Below are 13,530 nucleotides of genomic sequence, written 5' to 3'. Positions count from 1 at the left end.
CCAATTGCAAGGTACGCGCGATTCTGTCAATACTGTTTGCTATCGAATACATTACCAAACATTTTTCAACGCTACAATCAGTCTAAATATAAAATAATTCCTATGTTACGCTACAGAAAATGCACAAGAAGCTGCGCTATCGTTAATAGCTTTTATTTTGAGAAATGGCTGGCTTTATCAAGAACGCATAAATGCGTGAACTTAGGAGACGCACCAAGAGGCTTGATTGGCTTTGTCTATATCGCTATCAAACTTTTAACCAATTTTTAAAATCATGAAGCTATGAACGAATAACGGCATCATTAAAATGTTCTCAGACACTGTCAAACATTAAAGAACTTTGTCTCTGAATAACTTATTCTCCTACTTTCAATTTGGAATGAGATCTCAGAAAACGTGGCAGTTCTTTCTTATTTGGAAGTCGTTTAGTATTTTATGAGATAGTTTACTGGAAAAAAAAAACTTTTCGCAAGGAAGGTAAACTTTCCCGTTGAATTCGTCTACCTCTTCAATAATTCAAAGGTTTCTCAAGATTTCTACACGTTATATCATACCGGTATTGGTGACCACGGCTTCTATATTCAAATTTGGCGCTTGCACAAGCTTCTTTGGTGCAAAAAAAACAAGGTCTTTGAATGCAAATTCGTGAATCACGCACAGCGAACTATCTTTCTTCGAGCAAGACGAACGCTATATGGTGTTATATTGGAGGAATCGGAACTGTCCATACCATTTCTTGGGGACTACTAAAGAGAGGGAGCGAGAGCAACGAAGACTAGCTATGATGTAGCACACGTCCAAACGAAACCCGCCCCTTTAGTCCCACACATGGCGATTGCGCCGTGACACGGCATAACCTCTCGACTTCTTGGCACTCTCTCTTTTAGTTCTTAGACAGCTAAGATTGAAATCTGGTGGGTGAAATCCTTCTTTCATATCAATAGCCCTTAGAGTGCTTTGTTCAACACCTGGTCGTTCAACTTGGCACAAGTTGTGGGCCGTTGTCGATGAGTATCTTAAAGGATTCCAGAAATGGAGTTGGGACAAACACATCGGGCGCACATAAAAGAAAAATCTGCTTTGACAGCTGAAAAGTGGTTGTCATAATTGTGACAATGATTTTTGGCTACAACCCTATTGCCTTTTGGGGGTTTAAGATTAAAAGTAATGCAAAAAAAAAATTACCTGCAGAAAATGGTGATATATGGCTAGTAGTACCGCATTCCCATTAGCTGCGTACATCTTATATCGAAACACCTGACAACCTAAAAAATATTTCAATGGTTCTAGCTCTAGCAGTGATGGAATGAACACAATTTGGTATTAAACTTACAATACTATATTTGGTTCAGAACGAAAGTTTTCTGGCTGGATAAGTTTTATCATCTGAATCATTTCTTGTGGTAGTCTTGCTCCAGCCATCTCGATTCTATACGCTTCAAAGCTGGCGTCGTCAAACTTTCCTAACAAACAAAAAAGCACACAATGTAAGTAAATTTGAATTTCCTGGCAATTTGCAGAAAGTCTAAACTAATGGTCCTATAAGGAACCAGATAGTAACCAGTATCACCTGCTGGGATCCTATGAATAGGAAATGTAATTGGTATTCAAGCATGGCATTAGAAGATGAAGAGAAACTCAATTTTCTGATTTTCAAACTCTGGGAACCCAATCTGAAAAAAAAAAAAATATATATATATATGTATACAAAACCAGATAAAAAGAGAACAGCAGCATTAAGCAAACCAAAATAGATATTTACTTGGAATTGATGCTGAATATTGTTCAAAATCCGTAATTCCTTCGTCTCTAAGAACGTCTTCATCGATACAAAAGTGCTGAGTGTAGCTTCTCGAATCACGTGTAAGAATAGCGTAGGCGGCATCAGCAGTTACGTCAGGAATTCGGAGTTTGAGTTTGAGTAATAATGCAATGTCCTCTTGAGACATTCGTTTAGCACGTAATTCCGTTGCAGCGGTCTTGATAGCTGAAAATTGTAAAAGAGAAAAAAAAAACTAGGAGTTTATTTTCAGCGTTCAAGTGCGGAAAAGCTGGTAAGCTATTAAGCCGAACATAAATAAATATTGTACCAGTGCCACTCTTCGGCCACAGCGCATTAACTGCAATCCCCTCTGATCTAAACTCTTCTGCCATACCAGTTACAAATATTGACATTCCATATTTTGCCATGGTATAGGCGACATGTCCGGAAAACCTTTCGGCAGGAAGATGCATTAATGGAGGGGCTATGTTGAGGATGTGTGGATTTTTTCCAGTTTTTAGGTATGGTAGGCAAAACTTAGTTCTGCAATAATCAAAGATGTTTCATGCATAGTTGTGCCAATGCTTTCTAACAATAACAACAGCATACTGGTTAACATTATAAATACTTACACGAGAAATGTCCCACGAACAATTATGTCATGCATCAAATCAAAATTTTTTACTGAAGTCTCAGCAGTTCCAGTGAGGAAGATGGCTGATGCATTGTTTACAACTATGTCAATTCCTCCAAATGTTTTGACAGCTACATCCACAGCGTCTTGTATCTGAGTTTCATTTCGAACATCCACCACACATGAGAGACATCGTCCTCCTGCAGCTCTGACTGTGACCAATACAGGAGACTATGTGATTTATTAGCCAATCATTTTTGTACGAAACAAAGCCAGACATTATGTTCTTACCCACATTCAGCTATGTGCAGCTGCTATATATGATAAAGAAAATATATCTGTACATACCTTCTTCAGCTGCAGTATAGATTGTCCCAGGCAATGTTGGATGAGGCTTGGCAGTCTTTGCCGCAATAACTACATTAGCTCCGTCTCTAGCGGCTTTAAGTGCTATAGCTTTTCCAATACCTCTGCTGGCTCCCGTGATGAACAACGTGCGACCAGCCAATTTCCTAAATCAGAACACCAGAATCAATCACGCTGTCGTAGCAAAGATAAAAGAGTTGCCGTACCCAGTATTTAGCATCTTTACTGAGCTGAAATGCAAGAACTACTGTTACTACCGGTTGATACAATAAACTATTGCCGAATAGTTTAGTTAGCAAAAATAAATATCTATGAAAACTAATTTCAGCGCCATCTAGTATTCAAGAATAAATATTCTTTTTTTATTTTATTTTATTTATTTAAAATTTTATTATTATTATTTTTTTAACTTTATTCGTCGACCACCATCTAAGAGTCACGCGGCGGGTTAGTGTCGTCGAGTATAGTACCTACCACTTGCACGGAAAGAAGGCAGGAAGGAAAAAGGAAAAAAAAGAACAACAAGAACTGCAATTTTTGGATCCTAACCGAACGAAGAGTGCTCCAGTAAAGTGGATGATTTCATAGTTGAACGTCTTCTACGAAGTGAGAGGCAAAAGGGTGAATTTTTACACTACCAGCACGTAACATGCCATTATGTACTGATACTTGTTTCAGCGAAGAACGAGGTAACTTTCAAAGGTTAAGCAGACAGTAGACTAAAAGCTTAAAAAAAAAGTGTCAACAAGAACACTTCCACGTACCCAAAGCCATTCCTGGTATTGATTACGCGACTTTAGAATCCAAAGATTACTCTCAGTCTTTTGACGTAGCAACTTAGCTTATTTGCCTGTGAAAAAGTGGCACGTTTGGCAAGTGTTAATAACTTTTGAGTCCGTTATCATAGTGTGCCATGTTGGCTCTTGATGCCTCACGAATAATATCACCTTTAGTCTTTCTTTTAACCTAATGCTTAGGCATAATTGCCCTGACATGTCCTCCATGTTTTATACATGTCAAGAACCGTATTTATTCGTTACGTGATCCTATAATAAAGTGTATCCGAAAATACCCGTAACGTTGAAAAAGCTAACACTTGCTTATTCATTTAGCTTTATCAACGATAATTTTTTTACGGTCCTACTTTGAATTCCTTTGACCTAAACGAGAATAAACAAAAAACAATAAACCGCCTTCGCAGCCATCTATTATCCATATGACGTCAGCTAAAGTGCAGACAGTGCCAAATTTACAAAACAAAAAAGAAAGAAATCAAAAATGCGTGCGGGGGCAAATCCGTTAACCATGGGTACTTGTCACCACACGAGGCAAATGACGGTTTCAAGACATTAAGTGGAAACCGTATCGATCTACGTTATACGCCTTTTCCGCTACACTGTATAGACGAGGGTATAATTTCAAACCTTCAATGATTTCTGATTCGTTTGTCTGCATGTTCGCCACGACTTATTGCAGTCTGTAAGATTGAGATTTACGAGATGTCACATTAATTGGGCAGAAGGGAGTATGAGAGTATTAAGGTATCTTCAACGATCCATGCAATTTTTAATCACGTATCTGGATGAAAAACCAATTAACAATATCCCTGAAATCTCGATTTGAATACGTAAGTGTCCTTTTAGTTGTAAAATAAACGAATCCATCCTGAAGAAACATACTTTTGAAATTTGAACCGCATGACTCAGACGTCATGGGCTTCGCATTAGTTGCGCAGTATAATTCTAATCGAATGGTGTACCGAAGACAAAGTGTACGTGTCAGATCTTTGCCATCCTCTACGCACCACCCTCCCCCTCCCCCTTCCACTAACTGAGTGTGCCACTGTAACAACGTAGCGAGGTTACCAGGTAATTCGGTTTATCGTAGAAGGAACATTGGTAGACGCATCGATCTTTAGTTAATCGGACTTAAAGTGGACAGGTACGTCAAAGTGAGCTGACATGTGACTCTGTGTTACTTTGTACTTGTCCCGAACGGTCGCATTGATGATGACGTAGCATCACAAGGACCCTCTAACTTTTCATTTGTTTTAGCCTTCTAAATCGCTGTAAACATCAATACGGCCATCTAAGAGTATTTTATTTCTAAACCGAAATAAATGTAGTTGTTCTGTATGATGCGATGTTTGTTGTCTAGCGAAACGAGGTGGTCGTTAAAGATATTTCTCTTGGGGACGAGAATATAATTCGAGACACCCACAGCTCGGATACGGACGACCTAACAGCTATAACAGACGTACATAGACATAGTACATAGTCCATGTCGCCCACTACAGGATTTGTTGTCGCACTCGAGAACGAAATTTTTCTACTTGACGACCCCAAAAATTACTACGGTACACCGACCGCGCTGTCAACTGGAGTGAAGCGATGATTTATCAAAGAAGATTACTACTGGTATTACTATTGCATATTCAGCAAACTGTGTCACCAACTGCGCTGCTATATCACAGACTGAATACAAATATCTAAGCCTATGATGTAATTCGATTACGCAACTGGTATTCGTAGAGCTGTAACGCCAAATAGAAATGTGAATTGACAGGTGCCTGTTCGCCACTTGGATCCCTGCGTGACCTACTAAAATTTGAAAAACAAATTTTTAAGAATATATTTTTCTTACAGGTCATTTAAACTTGCTGAGAATGCATTACTTTTTTCGATTTCAATTTGTTGTTGGGAATATACAATTTTTTGGCGTGTGCCTCGATGGCTTTTTATGGTACCTTAGAGCGGAATATAACTGGGGCACGGTCGCCATGTCATGCACTATCCGGCCGATATCACAGTGTAATGATCCATTTTCACGACATCCTTCTTTGTATAACTGCTGGAATGATCTTGGCGGTGCTAGCAAAACGCTTAAATGGCACAGTAACATGGCGCGGTACAATGCATTTTACAACAATGTAGAGTGCACGTTCACCAGCTCTCCTCGTCACCTATACATCAATGATAAAATCAAAAAAAAAAAACAAAAAAAAAACCGATAAACGTGATCGTAAAGAAAAAGTCCAACTAGCTGGCGTTTCTCACGAACATACACGATTTAAAATATTAATGCGATGCTTAACTTTTTGATGAAAATTCCGAGCAATTGTTATGGGATCTCCTGCCTGCTTCACACACAAAAAAGAAAATTTAAAGCAAAACATTTTAGAAAATAAATCGCTAGGAGCGCAAACGTCAATTGGAATTTACGTCTTGAAAAGTTCCATTGAATTTCGCAGATCCCGACATTCCGATTCCTCCGAGGCTGGAGGCGCTGGTTGAAAGGAAAGGGCAATATTGTATTTTTTTTAATTTCTTTTTCTCGCATACAGCCTATTTATGGCCGTACCGCAGCGTCTAATGAAAAATTAAACGAGAGGGAGCGGCTGTGTTGCGGAGAGGATTAATGAGCATCCTATCGAAAACGCGGGATAGGTAGTTTGAACACCATCAAGTTCCCGTCCTTTCTACACGTCTAACAAAGCAAAGTAGAAGCGTGAAACAAAGTTAGCAACACAAAAAAAAAAATAATAAGCTCAAGTAAAACGTTTTGTTTCAAATAATAATAAAATGAGCTGAATCCCACGACCACTGGTTTCCTTAGAAACAAGGGCTATATAGATGGGCGCTTTCTTTTTAAGTGATTGAACTAAGAAAAGAATAAAGCGGAAGCTGGAACAAAAAAGAATGAGGATGTAATACCAGTGGGTGGAAGGGACGTCCATAGTGATAAATTTTCATGCTCGACCATAGGGGGTCTACATCTTCGTGAGTATAGGAACGGCATCCGTCTGATTGCGAAACTCCTTTCATCCAAAAGGACGAAATTCTTTAGGAGTTATGTACGCTATCGCTTCATTCACTCTGAAAAAATTCGATACATTTCATCAGACTGTGGCTTAATGACGTCATGTCTGAGAAACTACAGATCTGAGAGCTACAAAAGGCAAATTTAAAAAGAATTAAACATTTTATCTTTACATGATTTGTTGCTCATTTCATTGGCGACCTACCAAATTGGGGGAGAGAAGTGGCCGATTGATATCTTAGCAGCAGCCAGGACACACTAAGGATAATAACGAAATCAAATGGTTCCAAAGAAAAGTAAGTGTGAGGCTAATCTTATTCAGAAAACTTGAGCTGAAATGCCGAGTGGCAGAAATCCTTTGCTCTGCCGTAAAGTGGAACTGGATGAAAAGAAATCGACATGGAATTCAATCGTCGCAATTCCACATCACTTTTCAAGCAGCAAAAGCTTTTCACCATTTGATGGACGGATCTGCCTTTTATATTACATGCTAAGTGTAGTGCGAATCCTATACGCAAATGATCTCGTAGGATAAATCCCCATTTTTGTGATCTCCGTGCGTCATCGTTCCAGAGTCAGCTGCGTTCAATGGTTGATTTTTTTTAGTGATTGATAAAAGATTTTATTTTTTGTTAGTTACCATTTTACTCTTCGTGGGTTTCGTTCACGTGGTCGATGGTGAGCTCAGTAGGTGGCACATGCTGACGAGCTGAACTCCCGACAAAAGATGGAGGCCATACCTTTGAAAAAATAAATAAAATGAAGGGAAATATTAAAAGCGGATTGGTAATAAACGTTGGAATAAATCCGTTAGAACATCATCAAACAGATGATCCACACAATCTACTTCTCTTTTGTGTATCACGGAAATTTCTTATTAAACGCAGGATAGTTAATTCTTTTTCGTTCATTGTCCGTTAATTTCTCCCTGGCCATTAAAATTTACTAGTATATAAATACGTATTACTAAATTATGGCCTCTCTAATTTTACACCAACAGAGTTCATTGACCAGATTAAAAAAAAAAAAAAAGAATTTCGGGGGACGATCCGCTTGCAGATGGTAATTTCGCATGTTTTTGGCTTTACGGTTTGCTGTTGTTGTAGCGAACGAATGAAAATGAAGAAAAACGGGTGGTGGGAAACCCGTGCGACGACGCCCATTTGTATCGGAGGCACTCACGTTATTCGTCGACGGTGGATGAGAGACTCGTGATGGATTCTAAACATGTGAAACTGTGTGTCTGCGGCATCAGGGTCAAAGGGACAACGTGAATAAGCCACATCCTTAAAAAAAAAAAAAAAAAAAAACGAATGCAATTCGACGTAAAATACCTGACGCACCATCACCAGCGCTCTCTGGTAGCCTCATGCTCAACAGGATCCGCCTTCTTTGCTGGTGACTAGCTCATTTGAATCAATATGGATTTCCTTGAAACGTGAAAACACCTATCATCTATCTATGTACAAAATGTTTTCAAAAAAAAAAAAAAATCGAAAAAAAAGGGTGAACATATAAATAAAAAGCTGGCAATACTGTTGATTGTGTGGGCAATCCGGACAATAACGAAGACCAGGAGAGAACAACCGTTCGAAATAAATATCCGTTAGACTAGGACATCGAGTTACTAACAGTGCTCGCATTTGACCATCCGCCAGTTCTCCTTTTTTTTTTTTTTTTTTTTTTTTTTCTTTCTGGTATGGCCTTACAAGGAAGTTGCATTTTCGTTAAGTTCGGCGCGTCCTCAAGTTCGGCCGTCCTCCCGGCACGGCTCTGCTCCCGGTGTGTCTGTTTCCCTCACCCCATGTTTGGCTGGCCATTTGGTGGTGGCTCGCCAGCTCCTCCGATCGGGAACTCTATAACGGTTGCTTCTTTGACCTTCTTTTCATATATTTCTCTTCTCGTCGTTTTTTTTTTTTTCCTTCTTCTTTCTTCTTCTTCTTCTTTTTTTTTTTTTCTTCAGCGGTATTCATTTCTTTTTGACGGTATCTAAAAAAAAACAAAAAAAAAAAACAAACATTTTGACAACAACCTGTTTTATTTTCGTGTTGGAAATAAGAAGGGTGAATTGTCAATGCAAATGATTTTTTCGGCACGTCGCATTTAAAACACAAGACTAATTTTTCATTTTGTTACGTTTGTTTATAAAGAATTTTGCGCCAAAAAAAAAAAAAAAGAAAACACATAAATATTCAAACACACATAAATTGAGGGGTATGATGTTTCCATCATTTGTAACCTAATTCATTCTCGTTGAAGAGAAAGCGTGAGAGCACCCGCCGTTGCGGAAGACAAAGTCAGTTCTAAGTTAACACGTCGAAACAAATAAATACGAGTCATAATACGTTCGCCAGATCGGACCTCAAAAAAAAAAAGAGATGAGCTAGACAATGTCTGCCATAAGAAATCGAGAAACGTATGCATGGCCTCATTTAAGATGAAGCATTTTTTTTTTTTTTTTTTTTTCTGGAGGGGAGAGATCTGTTAAAATATGCTTATTCGCCAATTTGGCTAGCGTTGCAATGCATCGTCATCTGGCAAGCAAGAACCCCCTTCTTATTTTTTTTGGCGGATCGTATCGTCATCGATCGCCAACATTCCCGCTGATTCGTTTTGTAAGTCGATGTACAAGAGAGTTATTTGACATCGTCATTCGGAGCTGAAATACATGCGCTTGTAACACGTTTATCTCTGCCATCGCCTCGTTGCCTCATGACTCCTTTCCCACGCAAACGGATGGACGGCGTCGCATCGAGTAAAAAAAAGGAGGAGAGAGGACGTCGTATTACACACATATACTTTCAATTCATCATCGCTGTGAACCGTTGCAGATGGCCTGATAACGGAATCAAAGCCTCGTGTTCTTTTCTTTCTCTTTGGTAAAATTGCACGGGCCATCGAGTTGCTGCCCTCTTCCAAGAAAAAAAACAAACAAACAAAGATCCGCATTGAAATAAAGGACAGTGAAAAATTCGTAATTTGCATATCGATATCCAAAGTGGTTTTTGGTTACAAAAAAAAAACGAAACAAAAGTAAATCATGATGTGAAATGAATTCTACGAGGCGAAAATGCAGATTTGAGAGTCCCGTACTTTCGTTGCAATTTAAATTCCTTGTGAATCGAATTACGCACTTGAAAAGCAATTTGAAGTACAGTACGAACTTGGACAGGGTATACCATAACAGATATAATGGAATCGACTTGTTTTTGTTTTTTTTTACTGCTTACGGTCTCGATGTAACCCAGATATATATAAAAAAATAAATAAATAAAATAAAAAAACGTACAAAAGAAACAAACAGTACTCTTGTCAAGTCATAAACCACCGTCGAAGAAAAAAAAAAAACCCGTATGAGTTGCACAAGGTTATTATAGCGGAACGAGGCATTATGGAACAACGGCAGCATAGGCCATTCCTTTCTGAGTAGCTGGCGGCTTAATTTAATTTTTTTTTTTTTTCCGTTGAAGAAATGGTCGGTCATTACTTGTTTTTATATGCGATATTATTACGGCACGTAGCAGAGCTAAATGAGTTTTGGTGCAAGTGCGTACAACCCCCTCGACATCCACTTGAGTCGTCTATGCTATTACGGACATAAGCTATGTAATAATGTTACGGTCAGTTACGGGAATAAATAACACTATCCTTCTCCGCTACAGTTCAAAACATGAACGCACATTGCAGACGTGAAGCCTTTGACAGCAGAATGTTGCGGTTTCTTTCAAATAAAATTGGCCGGTTTTTTTCGTCGGTCAGCCTTTCTTTTTTTTTTTTAAAAACAGCAATTTGCAGTATCCAGTTGACCGATGTAATCGAGAAAACGAGCTGAAATTTTTTCTTGGAATAAAAATTGATTTGAATGAAGAAAATGTTCAAGCGGATTAGATTTTGTATGGCAACAGTAACATTCCTAAAGGGGAGCAACGGCGTGATGGAAATCGTACGAAATCAAATGAAAAGTCCGAAACGAATCGAGTTTCAAAATGGCAATTAGAAACTCATTGGTGCCACAAAGGCAACACGTTTTCTACAGCAGACCCATCTAATGTGCCCACACACGACACCTGCTAATATTCGTTCTAGAACATTTATTTCTTCTTTTTTCTCGCAAAATTTACGCGCTGTTCAGTTAGATTTTATGTGGCGTTATTCGGACTTGGTCCAAAACGATACGTTACACATGACCTATCGAAATCATTCGAGACACAAAAACAGGTATTAAATAACGTTCGTTGCGTTCAGTCAGCTAGTTTAGCCGTCTGCTATATGGTGGGAAAAATGGTCAGCGCAATGGATCTTCTCTTTTTGGTGGTTCACTTTGAAGCCACAGTGAAAATTATCTTTCAAGTTTCCGACTAGAAAACGGAAACGTGACGTCAAACGAAGTAAAAGTGAACGAGTTATCCTATGTTTGTACCCAATAGATCGAACGAGTGGCGGATGTCTGACTCTTTTTGTTTTCCTACGTGGCAAAGGAGAGTGTGGATGATAAGAATCAGGACGCTTCCTGACATAATCAGGCCGGCGGGGAATCGGTTTAAAAAAAAAAAAAAAAGGGGGCCGTTCGCTGTTGGGGACAATTCTTCTTCAAAAATGTTGAAGCTACTATAATTATCCCCTTGTGTTTCGTGAAGCAGTAACAGCGTTTTCTTTTCTTATTTTTTTAATGAAAGAAAATGCACAGCGGTTCAAATAGACTAGTGGCACATTGACGTCATAGGACATGGAGGATAGATTCTTTTTTTTTTTTTTTTTTTTTTTGGCGAAAGAATGATGTCATTTTCCAAAGACAGATGTAGGACTCGTTATACATAATTCTTTTTTTTTTTTTTTTTTTTTTTTTTTTGAATACGACTATCCTCGTCTTCTATGCGGTCAACATTGACTATGGAAAAGACACAAAGACTAGTTTTAAAATTGAATTCCGGCCCACTGTCGATCGCCATATGTAGCCAATCTCTTAATTCATTTTGTTATTTTAGCCCATCGGACAAAACACGGACAATTTCTGTTGCGCCGATATGCGATTATCCTAGTTACATAGAAAGCTGCCATATGGTGTCGCCGCTTTGTTTACGTATCACGTAAAAATAGACTTTATCTCTCGCGGAGATGATGCCAACTGGGCGGCGACCTGGAACGGCTACACGCTGATTTCCAGTTAGATCTCCATTTTCTTTTTTAGCGAGAAAAAAGGAAAAAAAAAAATTCGGCACAAAAATCGTCGTATCGTTTTTTTTTTTTTCTTTTCTTGTTTACATGCGAATCGAAAACGGCATATGGTCCACGAACGGTTCTTGCGATTTTTCTCGATTTGAATTGCTAAAGAAGCGGACCCCATTCCTCGATTTTTTTTTTACGGTTCGAAAGGAGGGTAGGAAAATAAGGAAACGTTATCGGAAAACTTATGATAGCGTAAAAGATTCGTTTTGTCGAGTTTCCATATCGACATTGTACGAAACGACCGATGGAGCCATTTCGCAAATGGTCGTGCCATAGTGAAGACACGATTTCATCATGTAAGCATTTTTATCCTCTTAAAAAAAAAAAAAAAAAAAAAATAATAATTTTAAACATCGAAACAACAATAAAATTGATGCGAGTTCGTGTTTAACCGAAGGTAATAGGTAAAATCAAAGGAGGGGAAAAAAAAAATGATAGAAATTTTTGACTTACTTTTTTTATTTTCGGCGTACTATCGTTGGTCTTGATCTCTCTAGACGTAGTCCTTTTCGTCGCCCTACATTGGTTCGAACGGAGGCTGGAATGACTTCTTGTTTCCCCTATTTTTCGGGGCTGTGGCTGGAACATGCAAAGCGGAGAAAAATAAATAAATATTTAAATCTTTCTATTGGAATTTTTTTTTTTTTTATTTCAAATTTATGTGACCTTTTCGTTTGCCGCTGTTTTCAATTTCTTCTCGTCCGAACGATAGAGAAGCCGAAAAGGAATTTTCGAATTTCGATTATGAAAGGTTTTCCTCGTCGCCACGTCAAGCAAAACACCCGGAAAAGGTCTTTTCTTTATTCTTCCATTTTTTTTTTTTTTTAAATACATGTTGGCTACGATTTTCATATACCGTTTTTCTTTTTTCGCATGGTTGCGTCATAACTTGGCCATTTAGCCGATCCATCAAAAAAACGCTAGACGAAGAAAATTGCGCTACGATGCGGGCACGATATTACACTGACAGGTACCCTGAAATGGAGAAAAATATACACCGCAAAATAATAAAACACCAGAAAAAAAAAAAAATAAATAAATAGGAAAACAACGCACGTTTACCCCCAATCTTTTGCTGTGTATAGGAAGAGACGCTCTCGCGGATAAGGAAGAAGAAGAAAAAAAAAAAAAAAAAAAAACGGTACAAAGCTCTCCCACAACGTGTCCAGATGAGAGTCCCCCTTTTTTTTTCTTTCTCTCTCTCTCTCTCTCTCTCTCTCTCTCTCTTGCACACCTTTGAAAGTGGGTCACTGCCCCGTCTGGAGGCATCAGGTGTTTACCAGGTGTATGGCAAAGAGGCAAAGCGCGTCCCACCTTCGGCATTTTTCTTCTTCTTCTGTTGCTGCTTAGTTTCCTTGGAGTTTGTTGTTTGGGTTGCCTTGTTGCTACATCCAAAAAGATGATCTTCTCGCTCGTCTCTTTAAATATATCTCAGCTACAACGGAACAGAAAAAGAATTTTTTTTTTTTTTAACAATTGAATGCCTCTAAATTTTCATTTTTTTTCCTGGCCAGTCATTTCGCGGGATGATCCCGCTGTGTTTTGGCTCGATTCGAAGTTGTTGCAATCTATTTTCAGAGAGTACAATATTATGCGGCTTCTCACAATGAAACATTTATTATTATTTTTTTAAACCGCACGTTTTAATTTTTCTTTTTCTTTTTTTCTCCAGTTAATGTTGACGATTGTTTAGAGGCTCGTTCACGTGGAATATAAGACCCAC

General features: G+C 38.5%; 1 protein-coding gene and 1 long non-coding RNA gene across 2 annotated transcripts; both read right to left on the bottom strand.

The window, feature by feature from the left end:
* Nucleotides 1-1,184: 1,184 nt before the first annotated feature.
* On the bottom strand, nt 1,185-3,047 carry LOC130691868 (hydroxysteroid dehydrogenase-like protein 2). The gene is made up of 8 exons (XM_057514890.1): nt 2,969-3,047; nt 2,745-2,908; nt 2,395-2,608; nt 2,091-2,305; nt 1,763-1,987; nt 1,571-1,673; nt 1,334-1,463; nt 1,185-1,265 (listed from the first exon to the last, which is right to left on the bottom strand). The coding sequence occupies exons 1-6, from the start codon at nt 2,980-2,982 to the stop codon at nt 1,654-1,656; spliced, it is 852 nt and encodes a 283-aa protein (XP_057370873.1). The 5' UTR covers nt 2,983-3,047; the 3' UTR covers nt 1,185-1,265; nt 1,334-1,463; nt 1,571-1,653.
* A 3,317-nt stretch (nt 3,048-6,364) lies between these two features.
* On the bottom strand, nt 6,365-8,067 carry LOC130691890 (uncharacterized). Its single transcript, XR_009001318.2, has 4 exons — nt 7,916-8,067; nt 7,222-7,321; nt 6,787-7,160; nt 6,365-6,710 (listed from the first exon to the last, which is right to left on the bottom strand). It is a non-coding gene; the product is annotated as an uncharacterized LOC130691890 (long non-coding RNA).
* Between the last annotated feature and the right edge of the window lie 5,463 nt (nt 8,068-13,530).

Source organism: Daphnia carinata, chromosome 1 (genome assembly GCF_022539665.2).
Source record: "Daphnia carinata strain CSIRO-1 chromosome 1, CSIRO_AGI_Dcar_HiC_V3, whole genome shotgun sequence".
Classification (NCBI taxonomy): Eukaryota; Metazoa; Arthropoda; class Branchiopoda; order Diplostraca; family Daphniidae; genus Daphnia; species Daphnia carinata.
The sequence above is the reverse complement of the archived record's forward strand: the minus strand, read 5'-3'. Positions and strand labels throughout refer to the sequence as shown.